General features: G+C 35.0%; 1 protein-coding gene across 1 annotated transcript in view; it reads right to left on the reverse strand.

Annotated features, from left to right (window-relative positions):
• Positions 1-3,787, reverse strand: part of LOC149573142 (mediator of RNA polymerase II transcription subunit 20a-like) — a 64,446-nt gene extending 60,659 nt beyond the window's left edge. The window contains exons 1-3 of the mRNA XM_089814325.1: positions 3,542-3,787; positions 3,308-3,450; positions 2,505-2,683 (exon numbers count right to left, since the gene is read on the reverse strand). Coding sequence (XP_089670451.1) covers positions 2,505-2,683; positions 3,308-3,450; positions 3,542-3,555 — 336 coding nt within the window. The 5' untranslated portion in view covers positions 3,556-3,787. The remainder of the gene's footprint in view (positions 1-2,504; positions 2,684-3,307; positions 3,451-3,541) is intronic.
• Between the last annotated feature and the right edge of the window lie 19,563 nt (positions 3,788-23,350).

Here is a 23,350-nt window from a genome sequence, read left to right on the forward strand (position 1 = left end):
TTAAGTCTAATTGCTTTGTTTGTTCATTATGTCTTAAGATGCTTGCTTGTTATTAGATAGCTTCCTGTCTGAATGATTTGAGGTCTGAATGCTTTGATGGTGTCCTTGGAATGATTATTTCTCCAACTTCAGTACCTTCTTAACCCACTGAAAAGCTGTGTCCCTTAGGCAGTTCCTCAAGATCAGTGTCTCTTCCATGCATCTTATGTATATTTTAATTCTTGCTTTAATAATAGCAGATCACTACCTTGAATCATATTATTTGTATCAAATATAACTGCTATCTAACTATTCCTTTATGATCGCTGCTTATGTCTTCATCACTGTATAGGTAATGAGTGCTATTTTTATATGCATTGCTGTTCAGCTCATCCACCATTAGTAATGATTTCATCCATAATAGATCTCCACACATGACAATATATGGAAAATCATGTGCCCAAAAGAAAAAGAGCACTCCACTTGGATGGAATCTTACTTTCACGATGTGTGATTAGTAAGTTGGTCTTAGAACAGTTGGAAGGAATCATTCAATATGAGTTATTAGGTGGAAAATGTCAATCATCTTTGCAAAATTATTTGCTAAGTTGCCGATGCTGATACGGATGCAGATGCGGATGCGAGAATTGGATCGCAGATGTGCTATTTTTTTCTTTTGGATTTTGGATGCATTTGTGTGTGTGTGTGCACGCACGTGCGCGGGAACGTGCGTGTGCGTGTGTGTGTGCGTGTGCATGTGTGTGTCTGTGTGTCTGTGTGTGGGGAAATGCAAGAAATATACAAAAATAAACCATTCCATAGTATGATACTTCACCATTAGTAGTTCAAATTCAAACTTCACAAACACAAATATATAAATTGACATAACTGATTGGTAAATTACCCAAGTTCAAGATTCCAATGCAATTTGAATCACAAAATCAAAATTTAGTTCACGATTCAATGTTGATCAATCAAGACTTAAGACTCAAGATTCATTAATCAGATTCAGTCATTCAGAATCATAAAGATTCTCAAAAAAAATCCACATTCTCGTCATCTCCAACTTGTGCAAGTCATTTTGGGCGTTGGAAAACCATTTGGGCCCGCAGATGCTCTCAGATGCATCAGGATGCTTACTAGATGCACCCAGGAAGCTCATTCCGGGCCTGTGGATGCTTGTGGAGACGCTGTGGATGCTCTCAAACATATCTGGATGCTTCCCAGATGCACCCAGGAAGCTCATTCCAGGCCCTGTGAGCGTCTCCAAAAGCATCAACAGAGCCCGGAATGAGCTTCTTGGGTGCATCCAGGCAGCATCCAAAAGCACCTGCGCACCAGAACGCATCAGTATCAGCATCCAGTGGTTGTGGGAGAGAATCAGTATTTGAGGTTATTTGTAATCACCTATAAGAGGTGTGTAAGAGATTTATTGCACCCGCATTGAGCACTTGGGAATTACATTGCACCTCATTGGTCATTAGGGTCAACCAAGAAGTTGCTTTCTAACTTGGCTGAGCTAATCTTGGGGAAGGGCACATGGATTGAACTTGGAAGATTTGGTTCAGGTACTGGATCACGGTTTTGAGCCCACGGTTTGAAACACTACTCATTGTTTCCTAGGTATCCATTCCTTGGCCTATATATTGAGGGCTTAGGATGGATATTGTATGTTTAGTCTTATGTAGGATTATGTTGTTGAAATTCCTCAGACTTCAGTACATAGATCTCCTACGAAGCACAAAGACTCTGCTGTTGTATTGTAACACTCGATACTAAAAAAATTAATTCAGTTTGCTTTGGAGGTTTGGGTTTTACCCTTTGCAAGCTTTTCTCATAGCATATTATGTGTTGTGGTTTTTCAATTCCTTTTCTACTTCTTATTTTTCCTTTCTGGTTCTTTTATCAAGTGCTGCTACTCTACCATAAAAAAAATCAGATCCCATGTACTTGCCTTGCTCTCCTAATTGGATTAGCTAGCAATTGTCATACTTTCCCTTTTGAGTTGTAGATTGGGGGGTTATTGGGAATGATTGCCAAGTTTGGAAGCCTAATAAATTATCGCATGTAAGACCCAGGCTTGCTAATAAACAAGAACCTGATGGATATTAACAAGGTTCAAATCTTGATGATGCACTCTCCACCAATAAACAACTAGTAAGAAAACATTAAAAATCACTAAGCAAGAAAAAAATAATAGTGAACTTTAATAGTTTAAAAGAAAAAGAAACAGGTTGGATTTTAAATAAAATTTAGGGTTCCAGTGGATCCCAAAACAACAATGAATTTTGAGCATTTTGGTATTAGAAAAAAATGAGTTTTCCATCTCTACTAGACGAAATATTGAAAAAAAATTGCTTTAATGTCTGCCAGTTACCCAAGAAGGTCAATGCCATTTCAAAGAATATCCAGTAAAAAGTTTATTGGGAGAAAAAGCAACCTGGAGCTGAAAATTAAAGTGTTCCAATTTCTTCTCTAATTATTGTTTTTGTTTCTCCTAAAGCAGTGTAGAATAGAAGATTGACCTCAAAATTAAGGGTGATGGCTTTCCTGTAAGATTGCAGCTTATCAAATATGGAGGGTAGGTTGGCATCCGACTCCAGCACCAGACGATGGCTCCTTATAACGAAAAGGTGCTTGTCTGGTTGTTCCTCAAACGAAATCCCTAGGAATTCTCGCACAATATCCATCCTTTGATTTTCGTCTGCAGAAATCACATTATTTAATCTAAGACTATGAATATATAGGAAACAAAGAAATGTAAAGAAATGACAGTTTATCACGGAAAACTAGTACATTTGTGACCCCATCAAGAGGAAGTGATTGGAAAATTGAGGTTGCGCATCACACTTCATTACCCACCAACAGGATAATTCATAAAAAAATTGAGGTTTGGTGTCGCCATTCTATGCCCGGAACATGGATGTTTTTAAAGTTTTCAATGGATTATCCTGATAATGTATGATGAGAAGTGACAATCAATGGTTGTTCTTCCAATAAATTTTTCTAGTGACCTCTTATAAAATATAATCTGGATAGCCAGTTTTTTCAATAACTTGCCCTGCCGATGGACCCCCCCAAAAAAATCAATGAATTATCCTCGTGGTGGGTATCAAATTGTGACCAGAACTTCCAACGTTTCACTGAATTATTCAGATGTTTAATAGAGGTTAATATTTGCCATTAATTATCGAGACAACGGACAACAAGGTGTTACCCAAGTCATCAAATGTCTCCATCCTTTGTGCTCAGTCTTTGCCCGGAAGCCTTTTCCACCAAAATAAGAAAAAAAATTGTATTGCAAGAGTTAAAATGCTTTCCATGGTACCTTTCAAAATGGGGCGATACTGAACGATATTGGCCTTGAGACGGCATTCTTTGATACCGTTGGCGTCCTCTATGCATTTGCACAATAAGTTGAATATTTGAGTAGTAAGGGTAACGCCCACATTGGGTTGCCAAAAATAAAGTCTGCAGTGCAATTCAAAATGCCATAAACAATCTGGTGCTATACTTATTCTGAAGGATTATAAACGCTCGCAGAGGAGATGAAGACACTTACCGTTTCACAGGCATTTTAAACTCTCTGAAGTTGAAATCTATGAGTAGACATAAATGAAGTAAGATGCCCTAACATACCGGTCTGCACATATTCCAGTGGTGGTTAGCTCTTGGAGCTTTCGACTGAACGGATCCGCTGAAGAATTGTTTTGCTTTCTGTTTTCACGTTTTGAAAATGCTAGCCGAAGCTCAGAATGCGAAGGATTTTCGGCTGTGAAAGAATAACACCACTTAAATGAGTGAGTTTAAAATAGAGAATGCGTATTATTAATATTAATAAAAAGGATATTGTCTCAAGTTTAAAAATGTCCGAGGGAACTAATGTTTTCACAATTAATTTTTGTAACTAATGTTTAGTAACTAATAAAAATCATATTATTTTAAAATTACTTTCCAATCACTATTTATTTTTTATTGGCCAGCGGTAATTTTGCTAGGGGTAAAGCATTTTTTTTAATTATAAAATTATAAAATTAAATCTCCAGCTTTTCCAGCTTCATTTTGGAAACTTCTTATGGTAGTTCAGTATTTTCTAGGTATTGTCTCATTCAATTACATTCCACAATGTAGATTAAGCAATTCCATGAATGTATGTGTTAATATGGTGATCAGTCAATCTGGAGGTGAGGAGATGTCGAAGCAAAGATGGGAAGAAGTGACATTGTTCCAGGGACGTCATTCTAGACCAAAATTATTGTGAACGACACATAAACAAAGATCGTCGCCATTCAATAGTGTTGCAATCCTACTATATGATCATTTTTCTTAGTCATGTCCAATTCTTCTGGCCTCTGGAGTTTTGATCGAGAGAGGGCATAATGGAAGAAAAGGCAACCAACCAATTGTCGCTTCTTATGTTACGCAAAGGCATCCTACAAGAAAACTTACAAATAGATACACTACACAAAATCTTAGGCCAATTAGGTTTTCACAAACACTAGCTCTTTTTATAAGCGAAAAGTATTTGAAATGTGCGCTTAAATCTTCACCCATGAAGATTTTGTTTTTCTTTCTAGAAATACCAAGAGCTCTCATAAAGAAAGGAGTTTGAGGCTTTTAAAAGATGAAGGGAATGGAGAAGGGTAATTGGTATTGTAGGTGGACTTGGATTTGACTATTTTAGCATGAAGTTCAATTTGCCCATTACTTACTTATAATCTTCTATCGGCTGACAATTGGCTTCCTCTTGATCATGGGCACAATTCAACAATATGTTGAAAAGCTCTGAGAGTTCTATGGGAAACATGTCTACATACTGCGTGAAGTAGTCTTGCTGATGCTTTTCAATCTCCAAAGAGAAGAAAGGTTGTCATTGAACTAAACTTTTCATTCTCAAACCCTTGAAACATTTTTTCACATAAAATGTAATGCCCTGCCAAGGGATCCAAAAGGACTAGCTTAAAGTTTCACTAAGTTTGCCAAACATTTTTTTTTAAGATAACATATAACAACAATTATAAAATAGGGGAAGCAATAACATACATTCATACATAAGAAACACATAATCAGATTATATTCCTTAAGGATCCCATGACATTGAATCACATTTAAATTTAATTAATAAATCCAATATTTAACACATCCACATTAAAGATTAACTACAAATTCAAAATCCATTTAAATAATATACAATTGTCTCAAATGTCACTTGACAATATTCAGCATGCACAATCATCCACTGTACATGTCACAGGGTATGAAAGGCTAAAAGAATATACATCATAAAATAGATTACATCATATCTTTAAGATCCATTAAATTAAAATACAATATAATACAATAACTATCCATCATAGGACACAAAGATAGAATGAAAGGAAATGCAAAACAAAGAACTCTAGCCACGGTATCGAACTGACAAATCTCAATGGCAAAAGTAAAAAGCACTACCACCCAACCTCTTGGTAACCCAAAAAGGTCCACTCCCATCACGCTGAGGAGATAGTCTCAAGTCCCAAACAAGATAACAAACTCAAAAGTCAAAATCAGCATCTAAGTCAAAGAAAACCTAAAAGCAATCTAACTCAAAGGTTCCAAGATTAAACAACATCTAAATCTAGAGGCTACAAATACACGTAGGGAATCTATAATGCTAGTAGGGAAGTGTCATCGCATGAGCCAACTCTAAGGTTACCCGGCTAGTCTTTTAATCCTTCAACCCCCTAGAGACTCTATGCGGCACTAGTATCCTTTCGTACTGACAAGGCGTACTAACAATGTATGGTTGCAACCAAGCATCCTCTCTACTGCCATCCTAGTCTATACTAGCACTCGAGGCATGGGCGAGGAAAGATAAGACTCTTATTAAATAACCTACAATGGGTTACTTGTCAACCTCTTTAGGGCCTCCGCCTCCATTAAAAGCCACTTTCCAACTTAACATACAGATAACCTACCCTAAGCTCAGCAAAGCAAAAAGATCTCAAAAGACCAAATACCATACATCAATTCTCTAAACAAGCAAATGACAAGTACTGAAATCACTTGGTCAAAATACAAGCATCACTAATACAATCATCCTAACAGGACTGATCCAAGAAAGTACACATAAACCAAATCATAACATCATATGTAATCACCAAAACAATAATTCCTAGCCTTTGGTAAACATCCTAGAACTAGTCAACACTCTAAGTCAACCCTAAACCGGACATACAAGAAAGCATAAAACATGCAGTGTAGTTTCATAGTTTTGTTTGATTTTGAAAACACATAGTTTGAGTTAACAGTAAGGTTTGAGTTTTCGTTTCAATGTAAGTTTTCGAACTGATGAGGTTTAAAATTTTCCCCTTACAATTTAACCCATTTCCCATTTTAAAACAAAATGCACAATTATCATTAACTCATAAAACAAACATTGTCTCTATAAAGATTTTAAATTTAAATAATAATTATTAAATAATTAGTTAGCAATTATTTAATAATATTAAATTTTAAAAAGAATTTCAATAATCAATTTCCTTTTTAACGTTCCATCAACAAATTAATTAATTAATAACTAAATTAATTGTTAATAACAAATATTTTAATGAAAACACTTAATAAATTATCATACTTTAATAATTAAAGAAAATTATTAATAATTAAATTTAAATTTAAATAATTAAATTTTTAAATAACTTAAACACTTAATAATTAAAATCTAAATAAATTTAAAAATAAAATTATAATTTCAGTGTTTTTTTAAGGCCCACCGACCTGCTTGAATGGTGTTGCCGTAGGCAACACAGCTACGTGCAACAGCGATTATCTATCGTCCACAGCAACACTGTGGGTGGGGGGTTGGTGACCCCCGCCCACCCCTATTATATATATATATATATATATATATATATATATATATATATATATATATATATATATATATATATATATATATATATATATATATATATATATATATATATATATATATATATATATATATATATATATATATATATATATATATATAATAAAAAAACAAAACAAAATGCCCCCTCTCCCCCCCCCCCCCCCCAAAAAAAAAAAAAATTAATTAATTATTTTTTAAATATATATTTTTTAATAAAATTACGAATTTAATCTGATAGAGGAAACCCTTCAAACCAATTGATTTTGCATTCTAAAAATTTAATTTCTTCCCAGAACCCTTCCTGATTAAAATATCCAACTATTTAATTTATAGAACAAGGGTTTCTAATTTATCAATTCTCAAATACAAATAAATTTGATATGAATAACAATAAAATTCACAATGAAAGATTCACCTTAAACAAAACTTTGAAAACAGATTTATTAGACACGATGAAGATAGGAAATTCGAAGAACATAAAGCATTGTGTGAATAAATCACAAGATTCTACCTAAATCTGATGCTAATAAGCAAACGCATGAAGCACATGCGAAATCCTCTTTCTTTTAAAACCCTTCTTTCTGAAAATCCCTTCTCCAAAATCTTGGTCCTTCTGAAATGAGCTCTAGATCTCTGATAAAGAGTTCTCCCCTAAATTTGGGGCTCTGGTTGTGCAACCACGTGAGGGAACTCGTTGATCACAATTCTTTTTAATATTTTATTACTTTTTAAATATTCATGCACACTTTTTGCAATTTAAAATGTCTTAATTAAATTAATTTCTCTTTCTCTCTTTGATTAATTTTCAAAGCATTTTTGATACAATATTTATTAACTTAAGTAATAATAATATTTAGCATTTATTTAAAAATGATCTCCTAAACATATTATTATTAAATTAAATTAATATTATTACGCCCCAAAATTAGAACTATAACTTTATCTTTAAATTTAATTATTTTATTTTAATTAAATAATTAAATATTGAATTATCTTAATAATTTTCTATTAAATTAAATCATTAAATATTCTTTTAATTTGATTTAATTAAGAGAGAAATCACCATAGACCCACAAGACGAACTATGAAAACCCATCATAAAAATACAACATATTAGATCAAACTCAAGGTCTATAATCACAAATTTACATCATATGATGAATTCAAAAGGTAGACAACTCATATTCTTGCCCTACTTTTTAGGACAAATGGTTTAAGGATAGGATTCAGATCAAGAGTTATCTCCCCTTTCTTACCATTGAGATATTGTGATAGGGTACAATCATCCTAGCAATTCAAGGAAGTCAAAACCCAGTACCTGCAATTTGCATAAAATTCATGCATATGCAAACACATATATTCTAAATTAAACAGTCAATGGTAGGAAGTGGTGCATCGTGTAGATCCCGACTAGTAGGTGACTATGACTCCCTTCCTTAACCACATCAAAAACATCAAACATAAACAAAACATACACCTACACCATACACACGCAAGTATGGGGTAAGTAACCATAGAAAACATGTATAAATAATCCATCTAACTAACATCATTAAATAATTGAAACTCTCTCTCTCTCTCTCTCTCTCTCTCTCTCTCTCTCTCTCTCTCTCTCTCTCTCTCTATATATATATATATATATATATGAAACAATATCCAACAATCTAGAAAACAATGTCACTAATCATCAAGCATAAACATAAAGCTGGCCTAAAAGAGTTTGACAATAATAATTGAAAAGTAAAGTAGGGGTAGGTACTACATCAATAGGACTTTGAAAGCAATGACTTGGTTGTTTGGCTAAGACAGGGGTTCAATGGCAGCAGCGGGTACATCCACATCCCAATGAATGGAGGCAAAGAATAAATCAAAATTCCTTCATCTCTGCACTGATGAATCCCCAACAATCACAAATGAAAAAACATTTCATATAATAGAAGGGAAGGAACCTCTTCTTTGAAAAACTTATCCAGGAAAATGAAAGTTTCCCCCAATTCTAACTATCAAGGGTAGGAAACCCTATTGCTTGACCTTCATTAAGAAACTTTCCCCAATTCACTAGATTTCTTCTCTTGTAAAATCTTCTCCCGCCTACACTTTTCACACCATCTTCAATTCAAAATTTCTACTCATGCTCTAAGCACAAATCCAAGAAGTTGCAGAGGGGAAAAAATTAGCTTCATTTCAACCATATCCTGCATAGCAATTATTTTTTTAGTGCAAATTTTCCCCATAAAAATATCCAAGTTGATGATAATAGTTGGCACAAAATGCAACTATTTGCGTTATACTAGACAAGGAAATTGTTGTGTCTAGTTTATTAAAACAAATTTTCAATTTTGAAAAATAATGCAATCAATGTTAAAAATTCCTATTGCAGTCACTGATTATTTATCTCCCATCTTAAAAGATTATTTAATTGTTGAAAATCAATTCAAAGCTAATATCGATCAATAACACGACTACAACTTCATCAATAAATAATACAAAAAGAAATTTGCAACACAATGACATAATATTTTTGGACAAATTATCCCTCCCAAAACTCTTAAGGGAAAACTAATTCTACAGACGAGGAATTATATTAAACTTCAATAAATCAAGAGATACAAAATTCCTTGCCTCTTACTAGTAGAACTTTGACAGCCTCCCAATTTATCCCATTGATATTCCCCACTACTATCCCCAACATTATCATTATACCCTTGCTAATACTATAAGAATATTTTTTATCATTACAAATTTATTTTCTAACACTCCAAATGCTTATCTAGCTCATGTTCTCCAAATGCCCCCTAACCCCCTTTTATACTACTCCTGTTGGAAAACCAATGGCCGAGATTGGTTCTCAATTGACGGTTGAGATTAAAAACAACCCAACAACCAATAACAAAATTGGTTTCTAGTTGCTTCTAAAAGTGGTCAATAATTTAATAAATAATTGTCCCTACTCTAACAAATTAGTTAAGAAAAGAATCATTTACTAAATAATCACATATGGACAAGTATTTGTCCAATCTAACTCAACTAGCACTCCCTCCTAGCAAGGAAGTTGTTCTAGAGGACACCCAAATTATCTCTAAAAGAAGATGAATTTTGCCTTTCCCAGTGCCTTAGTCAGAATGTCTTCTACCTACTCCTTTGTAGGTATGTACCATAGGTGAAGAACCCCCCATTATATACAATCTTTGATGAAGTGATATCTAATTTCTATATGTATAGACCTATCATGAAATACTAGATTCTCATAAAACTTGATGCAACTCTGATTGTCACAGTCTATAATAGTAGTCTTAACCCTCTAACCAAACAAGGCTACTAACAACTTCTAAAGCCATATAGCTTGTGACATATCATCATGCTAGTTGTTATGTATTCTACTTTTATTGAACTTGGAGCCATAGACTTATGCTTCCTATTGAACCAAAAGACAACTCCTGATCCCATATTGAAATAATACCTTGAAGTGCTCCTTTTGTCTATTGTACTTCCTACATAATGTACAATAGTATACCATATTAACTTGATACCTTCACCTCAAACATATCTAATCTCATACTTAACTATACCATGCAAGTAACACAACACTTGGTTAGTTGCTATCCAATGCACTCTCTTTGGTTCAACCATGAACTGACTAAGAGAGTTTATTGCAAATCCTATATCTAGCCTAGTGTTGACCAAATACATGGGCGAACCAATAAACTACCTATATAAGGTGGGATCCCTGGATGTATCTATCTTCCTCCAATTTGTGATCATTGGTGTAGACATGGCTTTGCAATCCTCCATCCTAAATCTCTTCAAGATTTCAATGCAATAATTCCATTGACCAAGGAAAATCTCTCCATTTTTCTGCCATACCTCCATGCCTAAAAAGTAGTACATAAGTCCCAAATCCTTCATATCAAACTCTTTTGCAAGGTTCCTCTTGTAATCCTCTATGATCCCTAGTGAACCTGTAAGAAATGTGTCATCCACATAATGAACAAGAATGAGAACCTCACCCCTAACCACCAAGTAGGATAGGTTAGCATCTGCCTCACTCTTGACAAAGATATTTTTTTACAAGTACGTATCAATGCACTCATACCATGCTTTTGGATCTTGTTTGAGTTTGTATAAGGCTCTCTTCAATCTACACACATGGGTCTCTTTGCTATGTGCTACAAAGTGCTATGGTTGCTCTATGTATACCTCCTCCTTCAACTCACCATTAAGGAATGTTGTCTTGACATCTATTTGATGGATCTGTTATCTCATCTATGTTGCAAATGAGATCACAACTCACATAGAAATATACCTAGCCACTGGAGCAAATGTCTCCTCATAGTCTATTCCCTCCTTCTGAGAGAACTCCTTTGCCACGAACCTTGCCTTTTATTTCTCGATGCTACCATATGCACCATGCATTATCTTATTTATCAACTACTGGCCTATCTGTTAGTCTAAGTACTACCTCCCACACATCATTCTACATTATTGAGCAATATTCCTCAACCATAGCATCTCTCCATACTAGATGCTTTGTAGCTTCCTGATAGCTGGAAGGCTCACTATCTACCAACTAACTAACTAATTCCACATAGTCATTAAACTTGACTAGTTGTCTATGTTGTCTAGAACTCTTCCTAAGAGCTCCCACAAATTCTTGAATATCCCTTTGTGTCTCTTGAACCTCACAAATCCTGCTACCAATTGTAGAGGATGACATATCAACCTCTATGTCTTCTTGATGCATTTCATGTTTCACTAGTTACTCCATATTATGTGGATCTTCACCACCTAAGAATACACTTGTATTGGTAACTATACTTGAGCTTTGATGCCCTTGATTTGGCTTTGGAGCTTATGTTTGTTTCTCACTATAATCATCTACTAGAAAATATGTGGACCTTTTAAATGTCTTGTCCTCCATGAACTTGACATCATGTCTTACAATAATTCTTCTAGTCCCTGGAATGAAATCCCTATATGCCTTTAAGGTTTCATTGTACCCAACAAAGTACCCTCTCTCTATAGTCTAATCTAACTTCATACTCGTATCATTTGGAATATGACAATATGTCAATCTCCCAAATACCTTGAAGTGACCAACATATGGCTTCTTCCCTATAAAAGTTTCCTCTGGTGTCATCTTCCCTAGTACCTTGTGTGGAACCTTATTCTAAATGCAAAAGTTTGTACTACATGCCCATAAGTAGCAGGGCATGTTGTAGTCATGTAGCATTGCCCTTGCTGCCTCCAATATAGAATGATTCTTCCTCTCGACAACTCCATTTTGTTGTAGATTGTAAGGAACAACCCACTCTCTCTTGATTCCTTCTCTGGTATAGAGCTCTTGGAATACATTTTATTTATACTCACCTCCATTGTCTGATCGAAGAAGCTTTAGCTTCCTTCCTGTTGAGTCCTCCACAAGAGCCTTGAACTCTTGGAAGTGACTGAAAAACCTCATTCTTGGTCTTTAAGAAGTATATCTAGGCCTTCCTAGAGAAATCATCAATAAAAGTGACATAGTACTCATATCTTCTAAGAGATTTCATTGACATTGGTCCACGTACATCTGAATGTACTAGATCAAGAACACCCTCAAACCTAGCATCACTCCTTGGAAAAGATGCTTTCACAAAATTCCCCAACACACATCCTTTACATGCATCATCATGCTTTGTACCCACCTTTGGAATACTTGTCACTATCTCACGAAGCAATTTAAATGCTCCATGATTGTTGGGCCCATTTGTCGTTGCACCAAAAGCCATGACTGTTAGTGAACATGGAACACCACATAATTAACCACCTATGGGTAGGGGAGCGTGTTGCATCACCCAAAAATCTCCCCCTCGACGCGCATACCAGGTGCTTATGCGGGTCAGGAAGGCATCGAGGAGATTTGAACCCATGACCAGGCCAAAACCAGGCTCTGATACCAATTGTTGGGCCCATTTCCCATTGCACCAAAAGCCATGACTGTTAGTGAACATGGAACACCACATAATTAACCACCTGTGGGTAGGGGAGCGTGTGGCATCACCCAACAATGATGAATATGGCCCATCTTACAATGCCATAGCTATCCAAGATCTCTAGGATTGTTATTTTTAATGAGAATCTTAGGAGTATCAAACTGCAACCTATAAATGTGACCACTCCTAACTCCAATAGTTATGGGTGATTTCCAATCCTTATGCGTGATCAACATATGTGCCCCTCTAAAGAGTACATTATATCCCTTATCCTGAAAGACAGATGCAAAAACTAGATTTGTAACTAAGCTTGACACATGCAACACATCATGAAGTGGAATTATCTTTCCATTCTCCCTCTGAAACTAAACAATCCCTTTCTTGATTGAGTTGATTTTGGACAAGTTTCCCATAGAAATTTAGATATTGGTGTTTTTCTCCTTATAACTAGAGAATTACTCTCTAACTCTTGTGATATGAAATGATGTCCCACTATCTATATATCAAAAATATTGTGAGCTTGAGCTAAAAATACAAGCTATGAATGCAAACTCATCTTCCATTCTACTAGAGAGTTCTTCTAAACTTGTTGAAGCTACCACTTGCTTCTTGTTCTTCTTCCTTTGTGGGAAATCACTAACATAGTGGCCATGCTCATGACAACCAAAGCATTGTATACCAAGTGTTTCTCCATGGGTAGCACCTATGCTCTTTGTGAAGAAGAAGGATGGATCTTTACACTTGTGCATCGACTACAAATAGTTGAACAAGGTAATGATTAAGAATATGTACTCTTTACTGAGGATCAATGATTTGTTTGACTAGATCAAGGGAGCCAAAGTGTTCTCTAAGATAGATATGAAATCATGGTATCATCAGCTATGCATTCACAATGCTGACATACATAAGCCTATCTTCTGCACTCGTTATGGACACTATGAGTTTATAGTGTTTACATTTGGTTTGATGAATGCTCCATTAGTATTCATGTACCTGATGAATGGAGTATTTCATTCTTACCTAGACCATTTTGTACTTGTGTTCTTAGATGACATATTGATATATTCCAGATCTCAAAAGAATATGAGGAACACCTACGGTTAGTCCTTCAATGCCCTTGAGACAATCAGTTGTATGTGAATTTGGCGAAGTGCAATTTCTTCTAGTTTGAGGTACAATACTTAGGACACATCATTTTAGGAGATGGTATCTTAGTTGATTCATCAAAGATCAAGGCAATGGTAGATTGTCCTACACCCACTACTATATTTGAGATTCATAGCTTCATGGGTTTAGCTAGATATTATTGTAGATTTGTTCAGAACTTCTCTAGAATTGCATATCCCATCACTACCCTCTCAAGAAAGGGGAAGAAGCTTGTTTGGATAGAGAAATTTGAGGAAGCATTCTAGAAGCTCAATGATCTTTTGACTACCACATAGATTCTAGAAGTACATGATCTAGCAGGTGATTTTATGGTGTGTACTTTAATGCCCTACCCGAAGATCCTTGGAATAAGGACTCAATACAAGAAAAGATAATTTAAAAAAAAATAAGTATGGATGTACATGACACTCAAAATACCAAGATCACAAAGATCACAATGGAAGACTTAACCACAATCCTGACAACCAACGAATCTCCAAATGCCACTACCAAGCTAACACACACAATCCAAGAAATGAACACTAAAGATGATAATAGAACTGAGAATCTAAGATCTGTTAAAGCATGAAAAATTAAGTAAACCCAAAGGGTACTTAAAACACAAAAAAATGATCCCCAAAAGTGAGTGGAGATGCCCCCTATTATTTCAACAAGGACCAACAACAAACATAAATATTGTACAAGGAACTACAGTAAGCCACGTGTGACCATATCTTTCGTGCAAGGAAATGCACCAAACGATGCAAGGAAGTACTTGGCCTACTAGCCAAGATATGCAAAATTGGTGTGGGGTTTCACATGAGAAAGTGCCAAGAGCTATGCGAGAAAACCTAGAACACCACGTGAGGTTTTTTGTTGTTGCACAAGAATGTACAATTTCACATCAGAATCCAAAACAACATACTAGAAAAAAAAAGGTAAAAAGATAAGAAATGAAGTTCCTCCACACCAAGGAGTACCAAATCCACATTTCGAGGCATAGACACTCAAAGAAACAACAATTAGATGGAACTGCATCTAACCATCTAATATAGTAGTTAATGGAAATAACTGGAAGCAACATCGTGTGTGGTTCCTCCCTACCAATGAACTAAGTGTGTGGTTCCTCCCTACCATAGTAGCATCATGAGACTTCGAAGGTCCTAGCCATCCCCCATGCATAACATCCCAAACTACTAACTAGATCATTGGAGCTATCTTATGAGTACGTCACTACTAAAACATACTGTTGGATATAATTGTTCAATTATGTGTTGTCTTTGATGTCACACAAATATCATATCAGTCATCAGACGGAGTCTACTGAGCTCAGATGGTCAACAAGGCAAAGAACAGAGTCTATTGAGCTCATATGGTCAGCAAGGCAAATAACAGAGTCTACCGAGCTCAGATGGTCAACAAAGAAAAAGACAGAGTCTATCGAGCTTAGAAGGTTAGTAAAGAAAATTTGCAGTGTCTACCGAGTAGATAGTTATTATCGAGCTTTCAAGGTTAATCAAGGAAATTTAGTTATTACCGAGCTCACTCGGTCATTAAAGGGAATTATGGTAAAAGCAGTTCTTACCGAGCTCTCATGGACAAAGAAGGAATTTAGTTCTTACCAAGTCAACTCGGTAGCCAAAGGATTTTGCAGAAGTTGCAATGTTAACCAAGTTAAGGTGGTTAACTCAGGAAATTTCTAGAAGCAATATTTACCGAGCAAGGTCGGCCAGTGAAGGATTTTATTATTTTGTGAAATAACATTTATTTGTTTAAAGTAATATTTATAGCTGACCGATGTATGGATTATTGGTAAATGTAACATGAGAATGAGCTGACTTGATAATTTGAATGGTATAAACAAGAGGTCAAGTTGCAAATTCTAATTGTAGAAGTGGAATTAATGTGATATTAGGACTGATTATTGTGGAAGTGAATTTGAAGGATGAATAGAGATCATTGAGGAGTAGCAAAGCCATATTTGATCAAGGAGGATCTAACGATGTAGAACAGAGACCTGTAGTCAACAAATTCAATTGCATCTTATTCAGGTCAATTCATTGTTGCTTTCTAACAATTGTAGCAGTGATTTCAAATCTCTTAACAAAGTTGGTTTAATAGCCATTTTGTAAATCCTCTAACAAGGTGACAGTTTAGTTGAATTGTTCTAAAGACCTCTAACAAGGCCACTCTTAATAGGGTGATTAAATCCTCTAACAGGGTCACACCTAATAGTGTGTATTGTAACCTTTAATAGGGTTGGATCCTAATAGGGCTCACTTTAGAAGAGTGAAAATTTGGTAGCTAGTTACTTGGTGGTTTTTCCCATATTGGGTTTCCGCGTTAAATTTGGTGTCTCTTGTGTTCATTTTATTTTCAATTGCATGCATGTTTGCTTGAAGATAAGTAACAACTTAATTTACCGAGTTACAACATTTTTCTTATGTTTACCAAATATCTGTAGTAACTAGATCTTTAAGACATCTAAGGGATCTGTTGATTAATTTTTGTTAGTAACTGATTCACTCCAACCCCCCTCTCAGTTACTCTATCTTTAATCCCAACAATTGGTATTAGAGCTTTTGGTGCTTGCAGGAAAAGATCTCAAGGATCTAAGCTAAAGATCAGGATGTCTTACAAAAGGGAAATTCCAAGACTTAATAGGGACAACTTCTCTGCATGGCAAGGATTGATGAGGCTTCATCTGGCTTCTATTGGTGATATAGGGCTAAAGTACCTCGATGAAAAATATGAAGAACCTTCTGGTACATTATCTGTCAAAGATATTGTTGAAAAGAAGACTCACAACAACATGATAATAGATATAGCATCTTCTATGAGTTATGAAGAATTTGATGACATCAAGGATTGCAACACTACCTTTGAAATGTGGAACAAGCTGAAAGAGGTCTATGGAGGAGATGATAATGTGAAAAGAGCCAAACCAGAAAGTTTGAGAGATAATTTGATCAAATGAGGATGAGAGAAGATAAAAACATTGCAAAGTATGTTGAAAGAGTTAAAGCATGTGTTAATGCAATTAAAGCATCTAGAGGAGATATCATGGAGGAGATAGTTATAAGTAAAGTTCTTAGAACTTTACTTCATATCTATGTAATCAAAGTCTCTGCAATTCAAGAAAGAAGATGTGAAGCAAATCATTAGATAAATTTAGAGGCCATAGTTGGAAGATTGACTGCATTCGAGCTAGACAACTATGATAATTATGTTCTAGCTGTCAAGAACATTAAATCAGCATTTGAAGCCAAGCTTTCACTCAAAGAAAAAGGGAAGAAGATGAAGGATCCATAATTAGATAGTGATGAAGAATCAGAACAAAGTTTAGATAGTGATCTTGAGGTGGTTGAAGCTCTACTAGCAAGAAAATATTCAAGAGGCAAAGGGAAATAAAAAAGGTAAGGTTCCTCTAATATATTTTTCTTGTGAAGAAATTGGACATATTGTTGTTGGGTGCCCAAATAAGCAGAATAAGGATGAGAAGAAAGGTCACAAGTACAATGGCAAGAAAGACTTCAAATCTTTCAAGGATAAAGATAAGAAAACATGTTTCATGGCTAAAAATTCTAATGATTCTGATGAAGAAGAAGAAGATGAAATTGTCTACATTTCTATGAAAGATGAGTCTGATAGGGATGAAGAAATGACACTTATTTCTCATATGAGCATAAATGATACATAGATTATAGATAGTGGTTGTTCTCATCACATGACTGGTGATAAAACTAAGTTTCAACACTTTGAAGACTATGATGGTGGAAGTGTAAGATTTGGTAATAATGAACCTTGTTGCATAAAAGGAAAAGGAAGAATCTCTCTGAACAAGGAACTTGTATGTGATAATGCATATTGGGTAGAAGGACTAAAGCATAATCTACTAAGTGTGGCACATCTACTCAATAATGGATTCAAAGTGGAATTTATGCATGAAAAAGCAAGATTATTGGATGGAAAAGGAAAGCTGATGGGATTAGGCACTCAAACAAAAGGTAACTTGTTTTATCTTGAACTTAGTGAATGTTCATGTTTTATTGCTCAAGTTGAAGAAAGTTGTTATGGCATAGGAGGTTGTGTCATGTAAACTTTGACAACTTGGTAAAAATAAGTAAGTTCAAGAAAGTAAGAGGCATTCCTAACATAAAGAAACCTAAGGTTGGTCTATGCAAGAATTGTCAAATTAGCAAAATGGGAAAAACTAGTTTTAAAAGCAAGAACTATCATACTGAAGAAATTTTAGAAATTGCACATATTGATTTGTGTGGACCCATTGGCATTTAAAGTTATACTGGTAAGAAAATTTTCATTCTTTTTTTTTATGATTATTCAAGAATGATGATCGTCATGTACCTAAGAGAGAAATTAGAAGCATTTGAAAAGTTCAAATGGTATTTGGCCAAAGTGGAAAAGGAAACATGCAAAAGACTAATTTTTTTAAGCTCTGACAGAGGTGGTGAATTCATTCCACATGAGTTCAATAACTTTTGCATTGAAAGGGAAATCAAAAGACAAGTTTCAGCACTTGGAACTTTTAAACAAAATGGAATAGTAGAAAGAAGGAATAGATCTATCATGGACTGTGCAAGAACCTTAATGATTGAGAAAAACATTGCTATCAAATACTGGAAGGAAGCTATCAGCACTGCAGTTCATACCTTGAACCAAGTACAACTGAAAAAGGATTCATTCAAAACACCCTATGAGTTGTGGTATGGCTACAAACCCAATGTAAGTTATCTAAAAGTATTTGGAAGCAAATGTTACATTTTGAAAGAATCTAGAAAAGGTAAATTTGATGTAAAAGGTGATGAAGGAATATTTTTGGGATACTCTTGCAAAAGTAAAGCATATAGATGTTTGAACTTATCTACTCACAAAGTCATAGAAAGTGCACATGTGAAAGTTGATGAGTTTACAGAAAGAATAGAAGAAGAAAGCAAAAGGGAACTTGAAGACTATAGGAGATTTGTTTACATTGAACTTGATACAATGCCAAATACATCTGTCAATTAGGAATCTTCAACTCCACATGAGTTCAATAACTTTTGCATTCCACATGAGTTCAATAACTTTTGCATTAAAAGGAGAATCAAAAGACAAGTTTCAACACTTAGAACTCCTGAACAAAATGGAATAGTAGAAAGAAGGAATAGATCTATCATGGACTGTGCAAGAACCTCAATGATTGAGAAAAACATTGCTATCAAATACTGGAAGGAAGCTATCAGCATTGCAGTTCATACCTTGAACCAAGTACAACTGAAAAAGGATTCATTCAAAACACCCTATGAGTTGTGGTATGGCTACAAACCCAATGTAAGTTATCTAAAAGTATTTGGAAGCAAATGTTACATTTTGAAAGAATCTATAAAAGGTAAATTTGATGTAAAAGGTGATGAAGGAATATTTTTGGGATACTCTTGCAAAAGTAAAGCATATAGATGTTTGAACTTATCTACTCACAAAGTCATAGAAAGTGCACATGTGAAAGTTGATGAGTTTATAGAAAGAACAGAAGAAGAAAGCAAAAGGGAACTTGAAGACTACAGGAGATTTGTTTACATTGAACCTGATACAATGGCAAATACATTTGCCAATTAGGAATCTTCAACTCCACATAAGTTCAATAACTTTTACATTCCACACGAGTTCAATAACTTTTGCATTGAAAGGGAAATCAAAAGACAAGTTTCAACACCTGGAACTCCTGAACAAAATGGAATAGTAGAAAGAAGGAATAGATCTATCACGGACTATGCTAGAACCTTAATGATTGATAAAAACATTGTTATCAAATACTAGAAGGAAGCTATCAGCACTGCAGTTCATACCTTGAATCGAGTACAGCTGAAAAATGATTCATTCAAAACACCCTATGAGTTGTGGTATGGCTACAAACCCAATGTATGTTATCTAAAAGTATTTGAAAGAAAATGTTACATTTTGAAAGAATCTAGAAAAGGTAAATTTGATGTAAAAGGTGATGAAGGAATATTTTTGGGATACTCTTGCAAAAGTAAAGCATATAGATGTTTGAACTTATCTACTCACAAAGTCATAGAAAGTGCACATGTGAAAGTTGATGAGTTTACAGAAAGAACAGAAGAAGAAAGCAAAAGGGAACCTGAAGACTACAAGAGATTTGTTTACATTGAACCTGATACAATGCCAAATACATCTATCAATCAAGAATCTTCAACTCCTGAGTCTTCATTAACTGAGTCACAGGAAGTTCAAACTGAGTCAGTACCTACCGAGCTGCAAGAACTCGAGTTGCAAACAAAAGCTACCGAGTTAGCATCTACTGAACCCGAGCAACCAGAATCAGAACTAGAAGTTGAGATACAGAAGGATAACAATGCAATTCATTCAAAAGGCAAGGAGCTTGTGTTAGCCAAGTATGTCAGAAAGCATCATGCACCAGATCAGATCATTGGAGATAAATTAAAAGAAACTATGATAAGAAGTAAGTTGAAAGGCACTTGTTTACTTGTTGATTTTGAACCTAGAAATGTCAAAGATGCATTAGACAATGAAAGTTGGATTGAAGCTATGAATGAAGAGATAGAATAGATAGAGAAAAACAAAACATGGACTCTTGTACCTAGGCCTAAAGACAAGAATGTGATTGAAACTAAGTGGGTATTCAGAAATAAGCCAAATGAAGATGGTAAGGTATCAAGGAACAAAGCTAGACTAGTATGCAAAGGATACTCTCAAGAAGAAGGTGTAGACTATGGTGAGACTTTTGCTCTTGTTGCAAGATTGGAAGGTGTCAGAACCTTACTTGCATATGTTGCATACAAAGGATTCAAAGTTTATCATATGGATGTCAAATCAACATTTCTCAATGGCATATTGGATGAAGAAGTTTACATTGAACAACCTAAAGGTTTTGTTGATCCAGACAAAAAGGACATGGTCTGCAAATTGCATAAAGTATTATATGGTCTGAAACAAGCCCCTAGAGCATGGTATGAAAGATTACATAGCTATCTTATTCGGATTAGTTTTCAAAGAACTAATGATAACAGTAGTTTGTACATAAAGGAATGACCAGATAATAAGATTGTTTTACCAGAGATATTTGTAGATGATACTTTGTTCACAGGAAATGATGATCTTTGCAAAGAATTTTCAGAATAGATGAACAAGGAATTTGAAATGTCAATGTTTGGTGAAATCAAATTCTTTGTTGGCCTTCAAATTCAATAGAGTAAGAATGGCATCTACATCACTCAATCTAAATACATCAAGGAGATATTGAAAAAGTTTGGTATAGAAGGCTGCAAACCAGTTGGGACTCCTATGTGTACTGGATTGAAACTTACCAAGGATGATGAATCAAAGGAAGTGGATCAGACATTGTATAGATCTATGATTGGAAAGTTTTAATATGTAGTGCACACAAGACCAGACATTTCCCTTGCAGTAGGAATTGTAGCAAGATTCTCAGCAAAACCAAAAGAAAATCACATGATGGCAATCAAAAGGATCATGAGATACTTAAAAAGAACTGAAGATTATGGATTATGGTATAAACTTGGATAAAATCTAGATTTAAAAGTGTTCACTGATGCAGATTGGGCAGGGAATGTTGATGATAGAAAGAGTACAAGTAGAGGAGCTTTCTTTCTTGGAAAAAGGTTGGTTTCTTGGACAAGTAAAAAGCAAAATTATACATCTCAATCCACAACAGAGGCTGAATATGTTGCAGTAGCAGTAAACTGCTCAAAAATTTTGTGGTTCAAACAATTATTGGAATGCATGAAGCAAAAAATCAAAGAACCTATTGTTATGTTTTGTGACAACACAAGTGCAATCAACATATCCAAGAATCCAGTGATGCATTCAAAAACTAAGCATATTGCTGTAAATTATCACTTTGTTAGAGAATTGGTAGAAGAAAAGGAAATCAGATTGGAATATGTCCATACAAAGGAACAAATTGCTGACATATTCACAAGCCTTTACCTAAGGATGCATTCTTACATCTTAGAGGTAAGTTAGGGGTCATTCCCCTAGTTGAAGCTCACTAAAATACAGTTTTAGTGATGAATCAACAGAAACAGAATTGAAGATCTATCAAGTTGATGCAGCAAACCAATGAAGACATGGCATATGAATCAGTACATCAGATACAATGTTATTTAGTTGATTTGTGTTGTCTTTGGCATGTAATGTCAAAGAGGGAGAGTATACTGTCATATCTTTTCAAAATTTACAAAATAATAAGAGTTTGTGTAAGAGGGAGAGATTATTATGAAAGAGGGAGTTTTTTGTGTTTGAAGAAGAAAGTGAAGTATTCTATCAGTAAAGACTTGTTTTCAAATCTCATTCTGCTATGACATGTTGTGTTGCCATCAATGCTAAAGAGGGAGATTGTTGGATACAATTGTCCAATTGTGTGTTGTCTTTGATGTCACACAAATGTCACATCAGTCATTAGACAGAGTCTACCGAGTTCAGATGGTCAGCAAGGCAAAGAACAGAGTCTACCAAGCTCAGATGGTTAGCAAGACAAAGAATAGAGTCTACTGAGCTCAGATGGTGAACAAGGCAAAAGACAGAGTCTACCGAGCTCAGAAAGTGAGTAAAGAAAATTTGTAGTGTCTACTGAGTAGACAGTTGTTATCGAGCTTTCAAGGTTAATCAAGAAAATTTAGTTATTACCAAGCTCACTCAGTCATCAAAGGGAACTATGGCAAAAGTAGTTCTTACTGAGCTCTCATGGACAGAGAAGGAATTTAGTTCTTACCGAGTCAACTTGGTAGCCAAAGGATTTTACAGAAGTTGCAATGTTAACCGAGTTAAGGCAGTTAACTTAGGAAATTTTTGGAAGCAGTATTTACTGAGCAGGGTCGGCCAGTGAAGGATTTCATTATTTTGTGAAATAACATTTATTTGTTTAAAGTAATATTTATAGCGGACTGATGTATGGATTATTGGTAAATGTAACATGAGAATGAGCTGACTTGATAATCTGAATGGTATAAACAAGTGGTCAAGTTGTGAATTCTAAGTGTGGAAGTGGAGTTAATGTGATATGAAGACTGATTATTGTGGAAGTGAATTTGAAGGACGATTAGAGATCATTGAGGAGCAACAAAGCCATATTTGATCAAGGAGGATCTAATGATGCAGAATAGAGACCTGTAGTCAGCAAATTCAGTTGCATCTTGTTCAGGTCAATTCATTGTTGCTTTCTAACAATTGTATCAGTGATTTCAAATCTCTTAACAGAGTTGGTTTAACAACCATTTTGTAAATCATCTAACAAGGTGATAGTTCAGTTGAATTTTTTTAAAGACCTCTAACAAGGCCACTCCTAACAGGGTGATTAAAT

This window comes from Cupressus sempervirens, chromosome 2, assembly GCF_028749045.1.
Source record: "Cupressus sempervirens isolate cs-2001-9-10 chromosome 2, ASM2874904v1, whole genome shotgun sequence".
Lineage (NCBI taxonomy): Eukaryota > Viridiplantae > Streptophyta > Pinopsida > Cupressales > Cupressaceae > Cupressus > Cupressus sempervirens.